A 24,303-nucleotide genomic window follows, 5' to 3' on the forward strand; every position below is an offset into this window, starting at 1 on the left:
TGGTTAGCCACAGACTTGTGGCAGTGTGGGGTAGCCAGCTTCCATTGGACTATAGCGACCTGCTTCTGGATTTCTGTGGCCTCCCTCATGAGGATGTCCTGTTGCTGAAGAGTTGGGGCAAGCCAATCCCAAACCTCCTGGAACATCTACTTCATGTGAAGATGCCGGACCCACTGTTGGTCATCGCAGGTCCACATGATGATGTGATCCCACCAGTTGGTGCTTGTGGCCCTGCTCCAGAAGCACTGGTCTACATATGGGGAATCTGTGGCTAAGGCAACAGGCTGGCATGTCGGTATTCCCCTCCTAAATGCCGCCGAAATGTCCACCAATGTCTTGCAGATGCTCCGCCTGATTCCCAAAATAGGACTGGCAGCATAAGATGGAGAAGTTCTTCCACTGGTTCAAAATCCATGTTGATGACTCTGGTTGCTGGGAGCATGTGGATGCAAAATAGCTTGACTGGATGTGCTGGTAGGCTAAAACCACCCAAAACAATTCCGGTCAACTCCCATGGGATGGACAGACAAATTTTCTCACGACTCACTACAAACCAAGCCCTAGAGCGGCTTTGGCTGGTAAGGGCACTAGAACCCTGGGATACGATGGTTCACACTCACAGAAGCTGAAATTCTGACTCAGGTCTGCGCAGTGCAGTATGGATGCATCAGCACCATTGTGGGGATCAGATTTCCAATGCAGTGTGGATGCTCAAGTGTGGGCTTGGAAATACTGAGTCTGCAGGCATGGGTCACACAGACCTCAGGCTTAGTTTGCTCTGTAGACATACCCTTTGTATGTCTAAGTGATCTAAAGTAATCAAGTTGGTTTACCAGTGTTACTTTAAATCTATAATACAGGTTACATTTAGCATACAATCAAATCATTTTTAGCCACTTAACGAAACTTCTCAAAGGAAGCAGGAAATAAACACCAATTAAGACAGAACCACTTTAATAAAATAAAGATCAGCTATGGACACTGGTTTTTTGCTTTCTATCAAATAAAGCTCCCATTTCTGAACATTTCATTCTGTACTTAGATTACGTCTTTTCAGATAAAGCATTACCATCTGTTCTGCCAACAATCACATGATCATATCACTTGGATTCCACTGAATACAAATCCTATTGACAATAGGAAGACAACAAAATAGCATGCATTTGTTCCACAAGCCACTACAGTATTAGGAATAGGAATTCCAGAACTGATTAAGGGCTACATTCTGTCTTGTCCGGTGGGGGAGGTACAGCACACAGGGAGAGCCTCCTGTCCATCCCCTGCCCCCACGCCACAGTTTCCAGGTAACATACTGACACTGAGGCTCCCTGATTGCTGAGGTGGGGGTGGCGGTGGGAGGAGGAGAGATTGGCTCACTGCACCCAGCCATGCTCTACAGCCTCAAGGGTTGAGAGCTTAGTCAGGGCCCCATGCCTCTGCATGCCTGATAGCATTTGGCAGCAAGCTCTCAAGTCAGCGAGGATACACCTTTCACCAGCAGCTATAAAGAGCACCTCGCAGCAATCTCTGAGGCATTCTTTCTGTATCTGCTCTGTGCAGACAAAATCGCCCAGAGCACCTCCATTTGGCCACTATAGCACTGCATCCTCCCCACTGCTTCCCTCTGAAGAGCAAGGACACAGTTTGTACCTAACACCATAACTGTATCTGGCAATGAACTCGGTTGAAGGTTCTGTCCTTAAAGCATCATATTATAATGCTAATATTATGAAATTTCATCAATTTAGAAACATTCCCTTGGCCTTTTTGTGGACTAGTTTAGTATAAAGATTATCCCTTTTCAGCTTTCCAGTTTTAGAAGACAATTATCTCTTTGAGTTCTGATAAGAGGTTAAATTTACCTTCAAAATAATTGACAGTTCATAATTTTGCATATGCAGGGAGACATATAATTCTAATGAGACATGGAAAATGGGTGCTTTCATTTTTAAGCATGTGAGTCTTATTCTTTCAGGCAGACCCCTGTATAAAAATGTGGTATAACTTTCTTATTTATCACCAAGGCAAAGAATTTCTATCTTATTTGCATTAATTGAATAGCTTCTAAGTAAAAAACAGAGTGAAAATTTCAGTTGCATTTCTATGCTAACATTTATAGCCATTCAAAAAAACCTAGGCCATTAATTTATTATTGATCAAAACTCTAGCAGTACATCAATGTTATAGAACCGCAGCTAAATTTGGTTTTGCGACATTTTGAAATCACTGTTTGAATTACAAGTCACAGCAACATTTTTTCTTACTCCTTTATTCTTGTGGCTGAAACTGAATTTAGTTTCTTAAACTGTATTGAAGGTTGTATTATTCAAATAATAACCTGGGCAGTAAGGTTATGACCTGGAATATTATTTCTTAAGTGAGAAATCTGAAGGTGGGAAGAACAAGAGACTCAGATTTCCAGGGCTCAAAGCCAAAAATATCTTGGACCGCACACTGCTCATTTGCATTTTTTAGCATCAATTAAAACTCAATGTTTCTTCCTAGTTTGTAAGCTATTCCAATTGTTAGTCTAAAAGTAGCCTGCCCATAAATCGCTCTGTAAGCATAATTTCTTCTTTCTATCAAATTAAAAGGGAAAGGTTGATTCATTTTAAAGTGTATTGATGATAGAAGAGTTCTAAGTAGCACTTTATCTACAACATCACACTTGAAAGGAATGAAGTGCAAGCTAAATAAACAATGGCAATGAATGCATTTTTTTCCAGGGTGCTCCTTTTGGAAAATGTTAACCACATTAAAGTGGGCGGTTATTGAAATGTGCAATTAATTTGAGTTAATAAAAGTTGAAGCTGTCAATCACCTGAGCAGGTGGTGGAAGAACCTTCTTGCATATCTGCTGATTGGGTCTCTATATTCCAACACAGTCGTATCCAACAGGGGTCTTGTTGGAGCATAAAAGGTTCCAAGGCTTGCTTCAAGTTGTGCTGTGGAGTTCAAACACAGCAGCAATGAAACAAGTGAAACTGCTTCAATTACAACAGGTTGCTCATGTTTGCCATCCGTCAGGTTTCTCAAACACAGATGAAATGTGAGCTTGTCACAGGAAAGATGAAATTAAAATACGACAGCTGTGTATAAACTTTCACATGGCGTAGCGTTGACAAAGACTATGAGCAACAAAAAGCTGTCAAAAGGTAAGTAATCTATAAGGAACCAACCTTTTGCCAGATATGCATAATTAAAACAGTGACTCATAAGAACAATACAGTTTGAACAAGTTCATCAGTAAAAATCAACTTCCAATTAACTCAACTTTTCTCTTTTCTACTAAAGAGAGAATAATGAGGCTCACCTTTTCAGGGTTCACCACTGTGCGTTTGACCACTAGGTGGTCACCATAGTCAAGGGAGTTGCACTGGTTTAAAATTATTAGAAGTGAGAAGGCAATGAGGCCCTTCTTCTACAGAAGAATTTTTTGTGAGTCCCCCTTTCTTGACAATGGCACTTTGGCTTTTTATATTTTTTAACATAAAGTGTTTTTCTTCTATTATTTATAATTATTTAAAGTGTTTGTGTCCTAAGTGTCTTGGTGGGGCTACTTTAATGATGAGTAACATTAACATCATTATATGATGTGATTGTTGTCTGGGAGTCAGTGCGAGGTATATGTTCCTAAGTATAGGGCAAAACGATTGATGAAAGCCTCCATTTTTCTCAAATCACTGAAAGAATTTGATACACTGGGACAGATTCTCCTGTCAAGGTGGATTTGCAAACCCCATTATTATTAGGTGGAGTGGTGTGTGTGCATTAAAACAGAGTATACCTGACCCATTGTCCCATTAGGCAGACAAAATCTCATTGATTTCCTGCTATTAACTTTTGTTTGAACTAGCCATTTCTGTATTTAGTGATAACGGTTCTTTAGTTCTAAGCATAGTTACATTTTATTTTATTAGGTTTGACAGCACTAAATGCTCGAATAATACAGCCTTATAAACACAGGCAAAGTGTTAGTAAATTAGGTTTTACATTATCTTAAATCTAAACAGTAAGATAAGATAAACCTTAAAGGTATTTTCTTTCAAAGCAGCAGTCAATTTAGATTAAAATTGAATACAGCAATGCTATTGCGAAAACAAGCCATACTCTCTTGCTATTGCTGTTTTCCTGACAGCATGTTTTGTACTTCTGAAATGTGCCAACCTACATGGAATATGGGTAACTACTAGCACAGTTATAGATTCATTAGATAGCCCAGCTTGATGTTGAAGGCAGAAATAAAGATCTCAAAGATAACCGCCACACTGCTACAAATAAAAGGGCTCACTAGGTTCCACTAATAAAAAGAAAACAAATTACCATGTCAAATTTGTTAGATTCATATAGAATAAATCCAGGCTGGAATAAAATTCTGCCTGTCGTAAGACAGCATTAGGCAGCTGCATGGGGAGAAAATACACAGATATCTATTTAGAATGTGCATATTTTTATAACAGTTTCAAGAATAGCCTATTTTTTCACTGGTTACTTTAAAAGTGTGTTCTATTAAGACAAGATTTTAGTGCTGCACATTTGTAGAGTGGAGGTTATGGTAATCTAACTCACATCTCATGCTGTAAAACAGGGATGGCCAACTGATGGTTTGAGAGCAAGCTGGGCAGCTTACAATTTTCCTAAGATCTATAGCTCACCACCTCCAATAGCACTGGCCTTTCTTCCCATATAAAAGATAAGCCTGCTACGCAGTTGTATTCTTGCTGGGCCATGGCATGACACCTTGTCACTCAACTGTTGCACTCTAAATTTTGGAGTCTGTTGCATTCCAATACACAATTCAGTGGGAAGCCATCACACCAGGGTCCAGCGGAGATGAGGCTGAGCCTTACATTCATCCTTTCGTGTGGGAGATGTCAGGAGTCACTGCAAGGGACAAGGAGGTTACAGTGAGTGGAGATGTAGTGGTCCTATGGTTTGCAAGAGTGTGGAAAGACACTGGATGTTGCATTGAAAGACCGTCCTTTTTGCAAATACCCCCAAACTGAACTAAATACTCCTTCCCCATGACAACGCCCTTTCTTAATTTGGTGCCCGTTCTACATATTGATATAAAATAAATAATTGACTTCTGTACTGGCCAACATTAGTCACTGATTTCAATGTAAAGATATCTAATCTATCTATCTATCTATCCATCCCTAGGGATAGATAGATAGATAGATAGATAAAATTACTGTATCATATAGTTTCATATAAATATCAAAGATAATATAGATCATACAATATATACTTATGCATATGTATATATTATGTAATATATGTATTATTACACCTTCCTTACTATTAACATGAATTAAAATGCAATTTATGTGTGTGCATAATCTTATTAAAAATATCTATATAATAATGACATTTGATTGTAGAATAGCAAAGCATAATTCTGACTCGTCAGGACCTAGTAAATATTGAGCCTTCTTTTTAAAGCCAATATGTATTATCAAAATCATTCAAGTATAGATTTTAAAATATAAGTATAAACATTTATGAAATACAACCAAACTCTGACCTTCTCTCTCTGGTGTCAGCTTTTGTCTAAGAAGGTGATTTACAATGGCACTCATGCTTATGTGACACTGATGACCCATAGTGTCCCAGTTCATGCTGCTCAGGACACTAATCGCCTCATATATCTCATCATAACGAACATACTGGTGGATGATTTCCACAAGGCCCAGCCGTCCTCTTGTGATGACACCTGTCATAGGAAATATTAAAGCCAAGGATAGCACCATAACATTGTAGAAAAATAATTCTTATTTTTCAGCAGTTACAAATATTGTTCCTTATTAATTCAGATTTTAATAAGTAAATGAGTTTTATGTTTAAATATTATATAGTACATTTGTATAGCACCTTTTATAGGCTGGCCAGATAGCAAGTGTCAAAAATCGGGACAGGAGGTGGGGGGTAATAGGTGCCTATGTGAGAAAAAGATCCAAAAATCGGGACTGTCCCTATAAAATCGGAACTTCTGGTCATCCTAACCTTTTATCTAAACATATCTAGCCTCAATATACTTTACATGGTGCAGAAAACCCAACAGTGAAATGCATCCATGTATGGGGCAGGGAATGTGGCATATGCTTACCAGCCACAGCAACACTACATAACAGTTTATATTATTTGTTTATTTTAAATTATTTATAGGTTTTTATATGGTGCTCATCATCATAGCACCTGGACTCCTCACATATGTTAATAAATGAATTTTCACAATGTCTCTTCCAGGTAAGGAGGCATTATTAGAGAAGGCAGAAAGCAAAGAATAGCGTAAAATTTAGAGGAAGAGTTTCTTGACAACTTAAGTGAGTGCTTCTTGGACCAGCTGGTTCTAGAGCACATAAGAGGAAAGGCTATTCTCAGCTTAGTCTTAAGTAACACAGAGGAGTTAGTTCAAGAAGCAACAGTTGCTGAGCTACTAAGTAACAGTGACCACAATATAATTAGTTTCATCATCATCCTAGGAGGAGGTAAAGAACCAAAAGGTTACACAGTGATGATAAACTTTAGAAAGGGACAACTCAATCAAATAAGATGGCTAGTCAAAAAGCCCCTAAAATCAAAAATAAAGGAAATAAAATCCTTACACGTGGCATAGATATTACTTAAAAACAGCACTAGAGACTCAGAAGGCATGTATTCCACCAAACAAAGAGGGAACTAGAAAGGTAAAGAGCAAGCCAATGGCAAGGTTCAAGAGGCTATGTGAACCAAACAGAAATCCTTCAAAATTTGGAACTCTGACCCTAGTGAAGCCAGTAAACAGGGGCACAAATGACAGCAGGCAATATATAAGAGGGAAAATGGAAGGGACAAAATGGATTTTGAAAAGCAAATAGCTAAAAGTATAAAAACAAACAATAAGACTTTAAAAAAAAAAAGTATATCAGAAGCATGAAGCCTGCAGGTACTTTACCTCCCCCATGATGTTGAACCAAACTGCAGTGTCTGAAGAGGAGGTGCTGGAACAAACCAGTAATTTAAAAAGAAGTACATCACCAGGACAAGATGGTATAAATCCAGCAGTTCTGGAGCTTAAATGTGAAGTGGCTGAGCTGCTAACAAAAATAGGCAGTCTCTCAATAAAACACCCATTATTCCAGAAGATTGGAGAGTGGTAGATGCTGTATCTGTATTTTTAAATGGCTATAGAGGTGATATGGGAGATTACAGTCCTGGAAGCCATACATCTGTACGTGGTCAGTTGATTGAAATGATAATTAAAAATAAAATAATAAACGCCTAAATGATCATGAGATGATAGGGTCTGACCAACACAGTTTCTGCAGAGGAAAATCATGTCTCTCTAATGTATTAGAGTTCTTTGAACATGTCAATAGAATAGTGGATAAAGGAGAACCAGTAACAATTTATGTAGACTTTCAAAAGGTCTTTGACAAGGTCCCCCCACAAGAGGTTATTAAAGAAGCTACCTAGTCATGGAGTCAGAGGGAAGTACTGTCATGGAGCAAAAACCAGGTAGGAGACAGAAAGCAAAGAGTAGGATTAAATGGTCAAGAGGATGGAAAACTACTTTAGGTACTGGGTGCTCAAACCCAACCCATTAAAAACAGCATCATCAGCTTTCCATCTCAGCAATTCCAAAGCGAAGAAGATGCTGAATGTAAACTTCTGTGGCAAGGCAATCACTCACGATCTGAACCCTTGCTATCTAGGAGTCACCCTCGATTGCAGCCTTACCTATCAACAACATCTGAAGCAGGTGAGTCATAAAACAAAGTGTTGCACCAATATCATCCAAAAAGCTAGCAGGATCTAGCTGGGGTTGTGATGCTCAAATGCTACGAATGGCAACACTGGTTTAGTTTATTCCACAGCCGAGTACTGTGCAACTGTTTAGGAAAGAAGCTCACACATGGGTCTCACTGATATCCAGCTATGAAACTTGTAACTGGCACCCTGAAGTCCTCTCCACTGCCTTGGTTCCAGTCCTTGCTAACATCCCTCCTCCACCATCTGGTGAGAGATGGCTACATTGTGTGAGTACAAGAAAGCTCTTGGTAACCAAAAGCTCCCGCACCATGACAACCTTGTTCACCCCCCTCACCCTCGCTCTAAGTCCCGCCGACCATTCTGGGTGGTTGGAGAAGCCAACTTCAATCCATAAGACACCTGGTGGAGGCAATGGGCAGGTTCTGACGTAAACAACAACCACCTCATAGCTGATCTCATCATCAAAGTGTCTGGTTTCTTGCTGTGCTGAAGACAGTGGGACGACCACCAACTATATTAGGACATGACATGGAAGATGCATGCACCTGATGCACAAATGGGGAATCAAGGATTTGCCATCGTGTGAATGCGGAGACCTCCAAACCATCAAACACATTGTGAACATTTTTTCATTTCCAGAAGGTATCGCACACATGCACTCGGCATCTCCTGAAGTCCTCAAATGGATTTCAAACCTTTCCACTAACTAGTTAATGTTGCTATTTCCATCCAAAAGAAGAAGAATGGTCAATGTTCATCCTGGAAAAAGGTTTACAGTGGGATGCTTCAAGCATCCTCACTGTCCCATGTTTAATATATTTATTAACGATCTGGAAAGGACAGTGAGCAGTAAGGTAGCAACATTTGTAGATGACACAATTATTTTCGTTAGTGAAGAACAGAAAGGGCTGTGAAGAACTTCAGAGGGACCTAACCAAGCTAGGTGAATAGGCAACATGATGACAAATGAAATTCAATGTCATGAATGCAGAGTAATGAACACTGGAAGGAAAAACATATAAGTTATTCATATACCTTACAAGGTTCTAAATTAAGTGTATCAACTCAGAAAAGGGAGCTGGGAATCACAGACAGCTCAATGAGGACCTCTGTTCAGTGTGCAGCTCTGGTTAGAAAAGCAAACAAAATGAGAGGATGCATAAGGATTGGGGTTGAGAACAATGAGGAAAATACTATAGTGCCTTTATGTAAATCAGTGGTGCAGTCTCATCGGGAATACTCTGTGCAATACTGGTCATCAGATCTCAAAAAGGATATTGTACAATTGCACGGGGTTCAAAGAAGGGAGGCAAGCACGGTTATGGAAAAACTAATGAAGAGAGATTGAAAAGACTGGGGTGGTTTACCTTAGAAAGGAGACAACTAAGAGGGGACATGAAAAAATATATAAAACAACAAATGCTATAGAGAAGGTAGCCTGAGAACATCTGTTCGCATAAAGTAAGAACAAAGGGGATATTCAATGAAATTGGAAAGTGGCAAATTCAAAACCGATAAGGGAAATACTTTTTCATAAAATGTGGAATTAGACTGTGGAACTCATTGCCACAGGATGCCATTGGGGCCAAGAATTTAGTAAATTTCAAAAAGGGATTGAACATTTATATAGATAAAAAGAATATCCGGAGTTTATAACAGCTAATGCTCACAAAGATTTTGAAAGAGATATTAAACCTCGTGTTTCAGGGCTTAAGGCAACCTCTAATTATTGGAGATTACAATGAAACATAATGTGGTGGGAAGATTATCCTGTATCTGCCTATAGCCGGGTTCTTGTACCTTCAACTGAAGAATCCTGTGATGGCTCCTGCAAGAGATAGGATACTGAACTAGATGGGCTATGGGTCTGATTAGGTATAACAGTTCTTGTGTAACTACAAGGAATTTTTTAGCATATAAAAATATTGAGGTTGGAATTATACTAGGATATTATGAGTTTGGGATCCACTGACTTTAAAGGAAGTTGGATCAAATTCTAACACTATTAGAGAGAAAGTCCTATGGGATCTTCTATGATCCTACAGTGAACAGTCAGAGCCTTCACATTAGGTGTCATGCACAAAAGTTACCTCCAGCTCAGCAAAATCCTCTACTCGAGGCATTTCTTCAGTATTTAATTACAGAGAAGAATGTGACCTTGTGAGACAATATGAAAGAGTGGCCATCTCCAGGATGCCCGCTTGTGTCCTCAGGGTGGCCCTGCATGCAGCCCCTTCCTCTATTTCCCTCTTCCAGAGTCCCCAGTAACTCTACGCAAGCTTTCCAAATATAAATATTCCTTTGTGGGGTTAATTTATTAGAAAAGTCAAACAACCATAATCCAGAATTCCCCAGCATAGACCAAACACTGCATTTAATCGTCAAGTCCCAACAGTCTGTCAACATACCAAGTACAGCTCCGGCACCTCTCACTGCGCTCAGGCTCTCAGGTACGGCTCCAGCATCTCTCAGCATGCCTCCCCCCAGCCCTTCTTGCTGGGGTATTCTCTGCCCTGGTTCATTCTCAGGCCTGGCTCTAGTTCCTGGCTGGAGACATCATCAGGGTCATCCAGTCCCCAGCCGTCAGTCCTCTCTGATCCTTGGACTTCAGCTGTCCGGCTCAGAGAGCCAGCAGGCATCTCCTTTTCCAGCCCTCTCTGGAGGTGACTTTCTGGCCTGGGAAAGATTGTAGGTAAGCCCCTGATTGCCTCCGTGTCTTCTGCTTTCACCAGCCTGATCTGGCGCCACTGCTCACTGGGGAACTGTTACCGCTCCCTCCTTCAGGGGCATCCCTTCCCTGAAGCTCTGAGCCCAGCTCTGCTCTCGTTCTGAGCACTCGTTCAGGCTCTCTCTTTCTCTGGGTACATCTGTACTACAGACACTATACCAGCATAGCCCCATAGTGTAGACAGAAGGGGCTTTGCTGTCGGAGCAGGAATAAACAACTCCCAAACGAAGTAAGCTGTGTCAGCAGAAGCCCTCTTCCATCCGCACAGCTGCGTCTACACTCGGGGTTATGTCGATTTAGCTACGTGGGTCGGGGAGTGGGTTTTTTTTCCACACCCTGACCGACATAGCGATGCTGATATAACTTTTCAGTGTAGATCAGGCCTCACTCTCAGGGTTCTGCACTCTCCCTTTACTTTGGCCTGTCTCTTATTTGTAACTCCCAGGGGCAGCCCCGCACTCCTCATTAACCCAAACTAGCACTCACCTGGACTGGAACAGAAAAGCGGGGCCTGATTTCATTTAAAGGGCCAGCTATCTTTTTACAGACACCAACATCAATGCACCTTTCAATTACAGATAAGAATTGCTGAAAATCAGAGTTAACATACCTATCATAATGAAATATGACCGCGCCAAGGAAACATCTATACACGCTCGTGCGCCACACCCTTCACTTCCTCACCCTTGCATCCCGCCCCGACACGAAGTGGCGGGACCTCCTGCCACCTCTAGAGGGTGAGGAGCCCCGGTGGGCCAGCCTATACTCTACCCTGGTCCCGAGGCCCACTGGGGATATCAGTTGGTGGCTTCTTCACGGGGCCGTGAGCACGGGCATGTACTTGGCGTAGTTCACCCCTGTCCCGGACACCTGCCCCTTCTGCGGCGTGAGGGAGACCCTGGCGCACGTTTACTTGGAGTGCGCCAGGTTGCAGCCCCTATTCTGGCTCCTCTTAGATATCCTGTTACGTTTTTGGTTGCACTTTTCCCCTCACCTCTTTTTCTATGCACTCCCCATCCATGGCCCCACAAAGTCACGGGACCTCCTGGTCAACCTCCTCCTAGCCCTGGCCAAAATGGCCGTCTATAAAACCAGGGAGAGGAGGTTGGCCGACAGGGTCTCCTGTGACTGTAGGGCCTATTTCCGATCCTATGTCCACTCACGCATCCGGGCAGAGTTCCTCTGAGCGGCGTCCGCTGGCTCCCTTGATGCCTTTGAGGAGCAGTGGGCGCTGTCCGGGGTTCTCTGCTCGGTGTCCCCATCAAGTTCCCCTCGTTTGACCCTTTGACCTCACTCCCGTCCCTGTTATCTCATTAGTTGTCCCCCGGAATCATTTGGTTTCCAGGCCCTGTGGATACTCCCCTTAGGCTTGGGGTAGGTCCTTTAGCAGGATCACTTCCTGGATCCCAATAGGATAATGAAATAAACTGACCAGCATGCTCCCCACTCTAAAAGAAGATGAGTTATATATAATTCTTGTTCTCTAGAGGTTGAAGTTATAATGCATCCCCAATCCCGGGTCTATACTTCTGCACATGCCCAGAATGCTCCAGAAAATAGCGATCTAGATTATCATTGACTAGCCAGCTGATCATATCAATGTGGCTACCTACAGCATATATGCACTACGGCTAATATTCTCAGCTATGTGCCTGGTTTGTGTACCAGGGCCAAATAGTATGTACATTTAAAACTGTTACCCTAAAACCTCAGATGTCTGGTCAGAGCTGATGGTTTCAGACATGAAATAGTATATTTCTAAAATATCTCTGAAATCTACTCAGAGAATATATTGTCAGTTTTTTCCATTTAAAGGAAAAAGGAAACTAAATTTATTTTAAGATTATCACAGATATTCTGAAATTGTCACCCAACCCTAATTTTAAGAAAAACATACCAGTAGGAAAGAGAAAACTGACCCTAAGAATTGCAGTCAAAGACACAAAGGATGGCAAGGAGTGAACCTTCTTCCAGTGGAGAAGAGCAGAGACAAGCTGCAGAAAACCATATCTCACTAAACTTCCCAAATGCAGTTGTGGGTGTAGTTTGCACAGGCATAGAAGAGCAAAGAAGAAAGAAAGCTGGAAAACAGGTATAGCCAGATGTCAATGACCAGCAAGTGGCTTGGAAAACCCGGTACGCCATGCCTGATGTTTCCAGACCATTTGAAAGGCTTTGTTCGTTAAAGAGAATAAAATAATGCCTTTTATTATTTTTTTCAGTATCATTTAAAGAAAACACATGCTTGCCTACTAGATTACATTTCACACTTGAATTTATTGTATGGGTACTTTCTCTGTGTAATTGCTGTTTTTAATTGATGTAGTTTATACGTGCGTATTTCTGGTAATGATAATATTTAATTTTTATGGTAGTCCTTATTCTTCATCAGTGTTTATAGTATGTTTTTGAAGTATTGCACAAGGTAGGTAATCTTGATGTTAATTGTGAAGGGAAGATGAAGATGTTTGTTTATATGTTAATGAAATCTAATGTAGTACACTATCTCTCTAGTGCAAGATTGGTATAATTATTTTTCTGAATTGAAATTAGCTAGACAAAGCATTGGAGGCTTCACAGACTTGTCCAGATATCTGTGGTGGCAGCTGGAAGTAAAAACTATTTTGCACAGTCACTGGAATTATTTGTTAACTTTCATATGGAACAGTTTAGAAAATCTTGAGATAAATTATTACTGGTTATAACAAGGCCTAGATTTTTCAGAACTGCACATGTGCAAAAAGAGTAACCACCATCAACCGTGAAATACGAAGTTACTTGGTAAAACTATGCTGTGTGGTTAATGACATGTGAGTTACTGGGTTAAGCTTTCCTGGGAGATTACCCTGATAGTGGAAATCGCTCTTTGATGATAAAGTTTATGCATAAAGATCACCTGGCCTGAAAGGGTTAAAATCATAGTGTGGGGTGCAGTTACAGGCAGTAGAATCAAAAAATCAGATTTTTAGAAAGGCCATAAATTTAGAGTCTTTATAGCAAATCAAAAGCGCAAATTACTCTGAAGAGAGAGTACTATTGATACTGGATCAAATATGCAGTATTGCCCTGAAACTTTATTCTTTTTGTATAGATCTGCTGATTCTAACATATCGCATATAAAAAACCTGTGATAGCCACAGTACCCTATTTACAGATATTTAGAGCCAAATACAGGGAAATTCTTGTTATAGACACTGATTCAGCAAAGTACTTATGCACAAATGTAACTTCAAGCATGTACGCAGTCTCAGAAACTACAACTGCATCTTTAAACTATCCTGTTATACATAGACATTGCTGATGGGAGGTTCCCAGGAGCGTGTCCTAACACAGCACATTAGCTACTCCACATATGCATAACGCAGCAAGTTAATAATAGCTTTCAGCTTCCACTGCTGAATGTCTGTTTTTCCGTCACACGCCTATAATGTATTTTGATATAATTTGTATGCGTATTAATTATTAATTAACAGAGGCCTAAAAAATTGCAGATCTCAGCAACGAGGACTGACTAATCAGTGCAGTATTTCACCTTGTTAATGTGGCAAGCAGGGAGAAAGCTAAGAGAACACTGAAGCAATAGAGGACTTTATATTACGACTTGCATAGCTGACTATGTGGGGGGGGAACCATGGTCTTCTATGGAGATGAGATTTGACGGTAATACACAGAATGAATTTTAAAATGCGATAACTTTCAACTGTGGAGGTCAACATCTTCCCATTTGGATGCTTGACCTCTCTTGGGTGGTGCGCTTCCAAGCGACCTACTTGGGAAAAAGAGGTGAGAGCCAACTCATTGCCTAATTGATTTAGGAACAGTGCCCAGGGAGACCGACCAATTAAGTTTACAAGCTGGCAATTAGCAGGAAGGCCTCTAAGTCCCTGCACTGAGAGCCTGTTTGCCTTAATAAGAACATAAATGTGCCAGAGATAGGAAGGGGAAAGCTGTGCTTTCTGGAAAGCTGTCGTGAGTAGACCCCACAAGGGAGGACTGAAGAAAAGCAAGGTATACACGGGCAGAGTGCCTTCTGTTTGACAGGTCACCAGGTAATTTAGAGGTTTATTTTTTTAAATGGACAACATGCAGAAAAACATCAAACAGACGCTTTAATTAGTGTTCTATCTGGTGCTTTACAACTGCTAAGCAGTATTGGACATGGTGGAGCGGCATTATCTCGTAATAAATGGCAATCTACAAACATTTTTCTTTAATACTATTTTTGGATAACAGTGACAATCTGGCTAGCTCTTTTCAAACAATAAAAATATGGCTAAACCTGACATTTTGCTGGTTGCTAAAGCCACACAGTATCAGTTTACCAATTTACACCTTGAAGACTGTGTTATCTGAATCACTTTTAGTGTCATCTTTTCCTTTCAGAAACTATTTGCTCAATTAAATGGCGGTTTTCAGTATTTTTAATCAGTTTTTTTTCCCCCTCCATAGAAGAATATCATTGAGGAACAGATATATCATGGACAGACTTGTCAAAAAACCCAGGGCTAGAGCCACAAAGGTACTTAGGTGCCTAACTGCCTCTTCAGGTGCCTATGTCCAACATTCAGATGCCACTGACGTTCTCAAAACCACCACTCAGCTGCCACCTAACCCGGTAGGTGCCTAAGTTTCTGCCAGGAGGCATGTGCAAAGCTGTGCTACCTCACAGCACTGCTGGGAGACTTAGCTCATGCCTAAGCCACGGCAGCCTTCTCAAACTAGACCTTCCCCTACCCATCTTGCCCGCAGGTCCCAATCCTGTACGTGTTCTCACAGCAAACCTACAGGATTGGGCCTCACACAAAAGACAGCCTGGGATCATTTTTTTGGGAGAAAGGGCATAGGCTACTTAAACAGTAGACCTGGCTTAGGACCTACCTCCAAGAGAGGGTTCACAGCTGGAGATCCTGAGCAGAGGGAGGCACATTTATGTGGCCTGTCAGAAAGGTGCCTAAGGCCCAGATCAGTAGGCATTAGGCCATTAAATACTTTTATGGATCTGGGCCTTAAGACCCACCCCTTTCCTCTGCCTTTCACTCCTGGCTAGCTTAGGCAGCTCTCCGCTCAGCTTGCTGGTTGCTGAAGATCCATTTCTTAGGCATGTGCCTCTCTCCACTCACTGAATAGAGAGCTTGGGTGCTTAACTCAGGGCTGAGAATTTCACTTGGCAGAAGGGTGCCTAGGAGTTAGGCACTGCAATGCCTAAGTCCCTTTGTGGATCTAGATCCCACTGCCTCCCGACTAAAAAAATCAACTGGAGTTTGTTGCTATCTCAGTAGGGATTTACATGGTAGTAAAAACATACATACAAGGTCAATGCTAGCACCTTCACCTTGCTGGACAAGAGTGGGACAAAATGCAGAAATTTCCCAGCATAAGTACGTCCGACATGGCTCTCTGTCACAGCACTGAATTCAGAGTCAGGAGACTTAAGCTTGATTCTCCTCTCACTTACCCTGGCTTTACACTCTCTTGATTTGAATGGAGTCAATCCTGATTCTCCCTGGCATGAGAGGAAAATTAGCTCTCTACAGCGCTCCATTCCTGCATCGTCCCTTGACTTGCTGCATAACTTTGGAAAGCCATTTAGCATCTCTGTGCCTCAGTTTCTCCATTTGTAACCCCCCATGGGGATAATAATGCTTCTTTGCCTCGGTACAGAACTCTTGAGCTTTACAGATGAAAAGTGCTATAAATGCTAATTACTTCTACCTTGGTTCAAAACTCTGAATATGTTAATTTATAGACTCCCCTGCCCTAAAATATACAAATGCATTTGCCTCTTATAAAGAGTTTTGAAGAAAGGAAATGGGGTATCACATACGTTGGAGTCAGGAAGAACATTAAGCAGATTCATGGCAGATATTACCACACCTCTCAACATAAGACAGCCCAAATGTGGGATGCACAGTTTGACAAAGACCCGTCAGGAGGGAGGGACACAAACACACACACACACACACCCCATTCATGCAGGAAACAAAATAATGTGAGACCTATTCCTTTAGTGTAAATAATCATTCTATAAAAATGGTTATGTACCTCTTCAGTAACTGCTGTTCTTTGGGATGCGTTGCACGTGTCTGTTCCATGGCAGGTGCGCACGCATCAGTGCACAAAGCTGGAGAATTTTTTCCCCATAGCAATACCTGGTGAGGCATTGCATGCGCCTGCTGCACACCCATGCTGTTAGCTGAGGGGACCACCATGATACTCTCAGTTCCTTCACACTGGAAGCCAGTATGTGCTGTGACTCCAATGCAGAAGGGAAGGAGGGTAGGTCATGGAGAACAACAGTTACCAAACAGGTATTCTGTGAGTTCTTGCACACATCCATTCACTTTGGGTGTCTCACAAACAGTTGTAGATGGAGGGGGGTATCGGAGTCTATCTAAGCAAGGACTGAAACACCATTCTCCCAAATCTAGCATCATCTCTTAAAAGCACAATGAGCAGTGAACATATGAACCGAGTCACTACCTTGCAAATGTCACGGATGCGAACGTGACCCAAAAAAGCAACTGGCAGTGCTTGTGCTCTTGTACAGAGTGCTAAAACTCTACGGTAGTGGAACCGTAACAATACTGAGCACAGACGAATATACAAGGAGATCTAGGAAGAAATCCTCTGTGAAGTGACAGGTTGCCCTTCATCCTGTCAGCAAAGGAGACGACTAACTGTAGAGACATTCTAAACCAGTTAGTCCTGTTCTGGTAGAAGGCTAACGCCCTACGAATGTTCAAAGTATGAAGTTTTACCTCACCTTTGTGAGAGTAAGTTTTAGGGAAAAGAGTTGGTAAGTATATAGGCGGATTTAGATGGAAAGCCAACACCACTTTAGTGAGAAATTTGAGGTGTGAACTTCTGCTACCCTCCTGGCTGAATGCTACTTTCATTGAAGAGATGAGAAAATGAGCATGTACAGCTATACAGCTATAGGTTCAAAAGAGGGGCCCATTAAAACCACAAGAACCAAACTTAGGTTTCAGGATGGTATTGAGTCTCTAATAAGTCAGACGAGCCAGTCCAAACCTTTCAAGAACCTAAGAGTCAGAGAGTTGGAAAAAAATGATCTTCCCATTACAGGAGGATGGAATCTGGAGACAGCTGCCCAACGAATCCTCAGGGACCGGACAGAAAGTCTTTTTTCCTTTAGGTGAAGCAGATAATCCAGATTAAGATGAATGGGAGCCTGTGAAGGTCAGGTATTTTTGCTGGGACCACAGACAACATCTTCCATTTTTTGAAGTAAATATACCTGCTGGAGGGTTTTCTGATATTTAAAATAACATTTTTGCATTCCAACGGAACAGACAGATTCCTGGGGAGTTAACCACTGATCATCCGAGCAGTCAGGTGTCAACCAAGAGAGCTGGGACGCAGAGTCTGCCTGTGGTCTATAAAACTATGCCCAAAACCTGAGGGAGAAGTATGGTATCAAAAGGATCATCAGGTCTGAAAATGAATGCTGATGGGGTTCGACTGGTGCTATCGAAATTAGGAGGGAGTGATCATGTCTGAGCTTGCTCAAAACTCTCAACACCATAGGGATGGGAGGAAAAGTGTAAAGACGTTTCCCTTTCCAGGACAGAAGGAAGGCATCTGACACAGACCCTGGACTCTGACCTGCTCTTGAACAGAACTGGTGATGCTTCTTGTTCTGTTGGGTGGTGAATAGGTCTATTTCTGGCATTCCCCATATCTGAAAAATAGACTTTGCTATGTCAGGTCTGAGGGACATTCATATCTTTGCTGAATGATCTGCTGAGATGGTCTACCAGACAGTTCTGAGACTCAGGAAGATGAGATGCTTTGAGTGTAATCTTGTTCCTGATGCAGAAAGACTAGAGGTTCATTGCCTCTTGGCACGGGGATCTGACCTGTCACCTCCCTGGTTGTTTAGATAGAACACTGTAGCAGTGTTATCTATGTGCACCCTTACAGAAAAACCTGGGATGTGGGGAAGAAACACTTGAAAGGCCAGGCAGATAGGTCGAAGTTCTTGAACACTGATGTGGAGGGAGAGATCCTGATTTGACCAGAGATCTTGAGTCTGAAAGGCCCCTAAATGAGCTCCCCGCCAACTTAGAGATGAAGCCTCTGTGACTATGGTCATGGAGGACAGGGTTTGGGCAAAAGGAACCTGATTGCATACACTGGCAGGATCCATCTGCCAGTCCAGGGATGACAAAACATTTGTAGGTATGTGAATCAGCAAGTCCAGCGGATGATGAGAGAGATGGTAGACAGACTTCAACCACCTCTGCATTACTCTAAGGCTTGGTCTACACTTACCCCCCAAGTCGAAGTAAGGTACGCAAATTCAGCTACGTGAATAACGTAGCTGAATTCGACATACCTTACTTCGAACTTACCGCGGTTCAGACGCGGTCCACACGCGGCAGGCAGGCTCCCCGTCGACTCCGCGGTACTCCTCTCGTTGAGCTGGAGTACCGCAGTCGACAGGGATCACTTCCTGGTTCGATTTATCGCGTCCAGACCAGACGCGATAAATCGAACTCGGAACTTCGATCCCCAGCCGCCGAACTAGCGCGGCAGTGTAGACCAGCCCTAAGGGTATGTCTACACCCAGCCGCTAGTTCGGCGGCTGGCAATCGAAGTTCTGGGTTCGACTTATCGCGTCTTGTCTGGACGCGATAAGTCGAACCAGGAAGTGCTCACCATCGACTGCGGTACTCCAGCTAGACGAGAGGAGTACCGCGGAGTCGACGGGGGAGCCTGCCTGCCGCGTGTGGACCGAGGTAAGTTCGAACTAAGGTACTTCGAACTTCAGCTACGTTATTCACGTAGCTGAAGTTGCGTACCTTAGTTCGATTTGGGGGTTTAGTGTAGACCAAGCCTTAGGTGAAGTCTGCTGTGCTGAGTCACGTATGTACAAGATGCCATGTGATAGTAAATATGGCAGGCGACCAACTTGGCTTAACAGTGAAATCCTTGCTGATCTTAAACACAAAAAAGAAGCTTACAAGATGTGGAAGATTGGACAAATGACCAGGGAGGAGTATAAAAATACTGATCAGGCATGCAGGAGTGAAATCAGGAAGGCCAAATCACAATTGGAGTTGCAGCTAGCAAGGGATGTTAAGCGTAACAAGAAAGGTTTCTACAGGTATGTTAGCAACAAGAAGGTGGTCAGGGAAAATGTGGGCCCCTTACTGAATGGGGGAGGCAACCTAGTGACAGAGGCTGTAGAAAAAGCTAATGTACTCAATGCTTTTTTTGCCTCTGTCTTCACGAACAAGGTCAGCTCCCAGACTTCTGCATTGGGCAGCACAGCATGGGGAGGAGGTGACCAGCCCTCTGTGGAGAAAGAAGTGGTTCCGGACTATTTAGAAAAGCTGAATGAGCACAAGTCCATGGGGCCGGATACACTGCATCCGAGGGTGCTAAAGGAGTTGGCGGATGTGATTGCAGAGCCATTGGCCATTATCTTTGAAAATTCATGGCAATCAGAGGAGGTCCCGGATGACTGGAAAAAGGCTAGTGTAGTGCCCATCTTTAAAAAAGGGAAGAAGGTGGATCCGGGGAACTACAGGCCAGAGAGCCTCACCTCAGTCCCTGGAAAAATAATGGAGCAAGTCCTCGAGGAATCAATTTTGAAGCACTTCGAGGAGAGGAAAGTGATCAGGAACAGTTAGCATGGATTCACCAAGGGCAAGTCATGCCTGACTAACATAATTGCCTTCTATGATGAGATAACTGGCTCTGTGGATGAGGGGAAAGCAGTGGACGGGTTATTCCTTGACTTTAGCAAAGCTTTTGATACGGTCTCCCACAGTATTCTTGTCAGCAAGTTAAAGAAGTATGGGCTGGATGAATGGACTTTAAGGTGGATAGAAAGATGGCTAGATCATCAGGCTCAATGGGTAGTGATCAATGTATAGTTGGCAGCCAGTATCAAGCGGAGTGCCCCAAGGGTCGGTCCTGGGGCTGGTTTTGTTCAATATCTTCATTAATGATCTGGAGAATGGCATGGATTGCATCCTCAGAAAGTTTGAAGGTGACACTAACCTGGGAGGAGTGGTAGATTCACTGGAGGGTAGGGATAGGATACAGAGAGACCTAGACAAATTAGAGGATTGGGCCAAAAGAAATCTGATGAGATTCAACAAGGACAAGTGCAGAGTCCTGCATTTAGGATGGAAGAATCCCATGCAATGCTACAGACTAGGGACCGAGTGGCTAGGCAGCAGTTCTGCAGAAAAGGACCTAGGGGTTACAATGGACGAGAAGCTGGATATGAGTTAACAGTGTGCCCTTGCTGCCAAGAAGGCTAACGGCATTTTGGGCTGTATATGTAGGAGCATTGCCAGCAGATCGAGGATGTGAACATTCCCCTCTATTCGGCATTGGTGAGGCCTCATCTGGAGTACTGTGTCCAGTTTTGGGCCCCACACTACAAGAAGGATGTGGAAAAATTGGAAAGAGTCCAGCGGAGGGCAACAAAAATGATTAGGGGGCTGGAGCACATGACTTATGAGGAGAGGCTGAGGGAACTGGGATTATTTAGTGTGCAGAAGAGAAGAATGAGGGGGGATTTGATAGCTGCTTTCAATTACCTGAAAGGGGGTTCCAAAGAGGATGGATCTAGGCTGTTCTCAGTGGTAGCAGACGACAGAACAAGGAGTGATGGTCTCAAGTTGCAGTGGGGGAGGTTTAGGTTGGATATTAGGAAAAACTTTTTCACTAGGAGGGTGGTGAAGCACTGGAATGGGTTACCTAGGGAGGTGATGGAATCTCCTTCCTTAGAGGTTTTTAAGGTCAGACTTGACAAAGCCCTGGCTGGGATGATTTAGTTGGGGATTGGTCCTGCTTTGAGCAGGGGGTTGGACTAGATGACCTCCTGAGGTCCTTTCCAACCCTGATATTCTATGATTCTATGACTCTAAGAGGTCTCTTCCTCTGAGACTTATAGCATGTCCTGGACTGAGCCAGCTGCCTTATCAGGCAGAATGGGTACCTTCACTGGACCTGCGGGCAAAATTGCTTTCTCTTAGGGCCTGGGGTACAAATGCCCAAAAGACATGAGGGTTACCCTAGAATCCTTAAGAGAATGCAAAGCTTCATCTGCCTTCTCAGGAAGTAAATCTGGGCCCTCAAAGGGCAAGTCCTCAATTGTCTGTTGGACTTCAATTGTTCGATGACTGCAGCCAAGAAGCACGATGCATAGCGACTGCTGTTGCCATCACCTGAGCTGCTGAATGTGCCTCATCCAATGCAGCCTGTAAAGATGATCTTGCTTCCAGGCTTTCACTTACAAGAGCTTTTACTTACAAGAGCTCTGAACTCCTCTTTAGCATCATCTGGCCACTTTTCTACAAATTTCAGCATCAGGATGCTGCCGGGTGTGGTGGTGCATTCTGAGGCAGAGTTGAGTCACAATCCCCATGTAGCAAGTGGCTGGATTCCAAACGGGGGTTGCAAAGCTGCTTCCATCAGGATATCTCAAAGTCAAACTTCCCTCAGCTTCTTAGTCCTGGTCTTAAACCCCTTACAACAGGGGTCCTTCTCTCAAACACTTTAAAGAGCGGGAGTGAGGATCGCTGAGAGGCATAGACTTGTAATAGCCAGAACAGTGGCTTAAATCCCAGAGACTTAGGCATGCTCCGATACCGAGCTAAACGCTTGAAGAAAAATAAGATAAAAACCAAGAATCTTTCCTAAACGAGTACCACTGACTAAAACTATAACTACAGCTATACTATTTACAAAACTTGAGAAAAAGTTTTTCTAAAGAGAGAACAGGAAAGAGCGTGAGAAGCTCATGCACACACATTCTGACTACCGACCAAGGTGGGGTGAAAAGGGGGATTGGGACGGCCCTGCCCCTCTATACCCTTGGCTAGTTGCATGAGCTTGTGGAGGGTGCATGAGCCACCCCGATGGGTACCCGTAAGGGAAAAAGTTCTCTGTCTTCATGCAAAGGCATCTACAGTGGAATGGGCATATGCAAGCACTCAGAAAAGAACTCTGATTTTGTATTTCTGATGTAAATAACTTTTAACAATAAAACTATTTTTGTTGTAGTTGCACCTAGGAGCCCCTGTCACAGGCCAGGTTTACATTATGTTAATCACTGTATGAGGGGACATCAAATTTATTTGGAACATAAGCAATTTTGAGACTAAAGTGAGCGATATCCTTCAAAATGAGAGAAGCTGGTGAAGAAGGGGTATTGCCTAGAGACCTTAATCTACAGTACACGTGCTGAGTGACTTACCAAGTTTAAACTGAAGTACTCCTAAAGGTCCTTTGTCAAACCGAATTAACAGAAGGTCATGAACATCCATGCTGTTGTCGCTGTCAGAGGCGGTGTGAGGAGCTGCCCATTGTATCTGGATGAGGCTGCTAGACACATCAAACCGTTTACTGAATTGCAAAGTTGCTTTAGGTGAGCAGTCTTCTGTCAAAAGCTGTATTTTAATTGGGGACAGTGCCATGTCAAAAAGCTGCAGCTCCCCTTGAGAGCTGCCAACCAGAAATATGGCTCCACTGGGGTGGCAGTTTATTAAAGCAGGCAATAGTTCTGCCTGGGCTAACCGAGTCACTCTCTGGTGGGCTTCATACAGAATTATTGAAGAATCTTCACAGCCCAGGACCAGCTTGTCTTCTGCAGTGTTCCTGCAACAACTGATGGCCTTGGATCTTAGTGGTATTCTGGTGACTGCCATGCACTGAAGTTTGTTCCTAACCCACTCATAGATGCAGCTGTCAGCCATGGGCTCTTTGTCTGCGCTGATGGAGTGCTCCACTGTATGAACCTGATAAGGCTGATTAGTGCTAAAGCTAGCATCAAGTGGATCCCATTCTGTATGGATGTAACTCAGAACCTGAAAAAAAATCCAGAATATTTTGAGTCATTTATAACCATTCATTCATATTTTTACAGTTTTCAAAATATAATCCTCCATATAAATTCCGCAAAACAAAGCTATCAATTATATTTAATGAAATGCTAACAATTTAGAATATAAAAGCCATACCATAGTCTCGCAGCTCAATAAACCAAGCCAATTATCATATTTTACAAATTGATTTTTAAACCTTTTATTTATTTTTAAAGGGTAATCTGTTTGGCAAAAATATAACACAACACAGCCTGAACATTCTTTGTCTACACAGCTTGCTTAGGAGGTTAGCCGAACAGAAGACACAAGAGCAGATAGCCCTTGCAACAGTCTCATTCCTAGAAGAAAACAAGGAAATGAGTTGCTGACTGATACCAAGAAAAGCTGATTATTCACTTTAAAAAAAAAATCAACAACTTAAAAAAATTACACAGTGTATCCAGAGCAAAATGTTTGTGATTGTTTGCTCTGGGATGTGGTAAGAGCAAATGCTGTGTGAGCATTGTTAGTTGTACAGCAGTGGTAGAAACAGTATATATCAAAAACCTGTGATAGTTAATGCAAGATGAGGAGAGGTTCACAAATGAAACCTAGCTGGTTTAGATTCAGAGTCAATGACTGTATGAAAACAGAGGAGGAGGACTAGCTGTAAAAATTGCGGGTTGAATAAACTAGAGGCAGAGCACAAAAGCAGGATGATACAAAGACAACAGATGGATAATTGTAAGAACTTGTGGTACGGAAAGGCAGGAAGTACTGTAAAGGGATGAAGAAAATGGTGGAGTCCAAGAGCTACTGGGTGTGTACTTGAGCAGAGAAGCTATGGGAAAAAAATAGGCAGTAGATAAATAACTAGCCTACTTTATAAATAGCTATTTCTCTTAAAGAGAGAGAGCCAATCAGTTAGCAAAAGTGTTCCCCTAGGAGAAAGAGAGGGATGAGCTTGTTTGT

General features: G+C 42.6%; 1 protein-coding gene across 1 annotated transcript in view; it reads right to left on the minus strand.

The window, feature by feature from the left end:
- Positions 1–24,303, minus strand: part of WDPCP (WD repeat containing planar cell polarity effector) — a 236,389-nt gene that overhangs the window by 85,082 nt on the left and 127,004 nt on the right. The window contains exons 10-12 of the mRNA XM_029911895.1: positions 22,725–23,334; positions 5,528–5,716; positions 2,822–2,945 (exon numbers count right to left, since the gene is read on the minus strand). Coding sequence (XP_029767755.1) covers positions 2,822–2,945; positions 5,528–5,716; positions 22,725–23,334 — 923 coding nt within the window. The remainder of the gene's footprint in view (positions 1–2,821; positions 2,946–5,527; positions 5,717–22,724; positions 23,335–24,303) is intronic.

Source organism: Terrapene carolina, unplaced genomic scaffold (assembly GCF_002925995.2).
Source record: "Terrapene carolina triunguis isolate 2854851 unplaced genomic scaffold, T_m_triunguis-2.0 Scaffold132, whole genome shotgun sequence".
NCBI classification, from domain to species: Eukaryota; Metazoa; Chordata; order Testudines; family Emydidae; genus Terrapene; species Terrapene triunguis.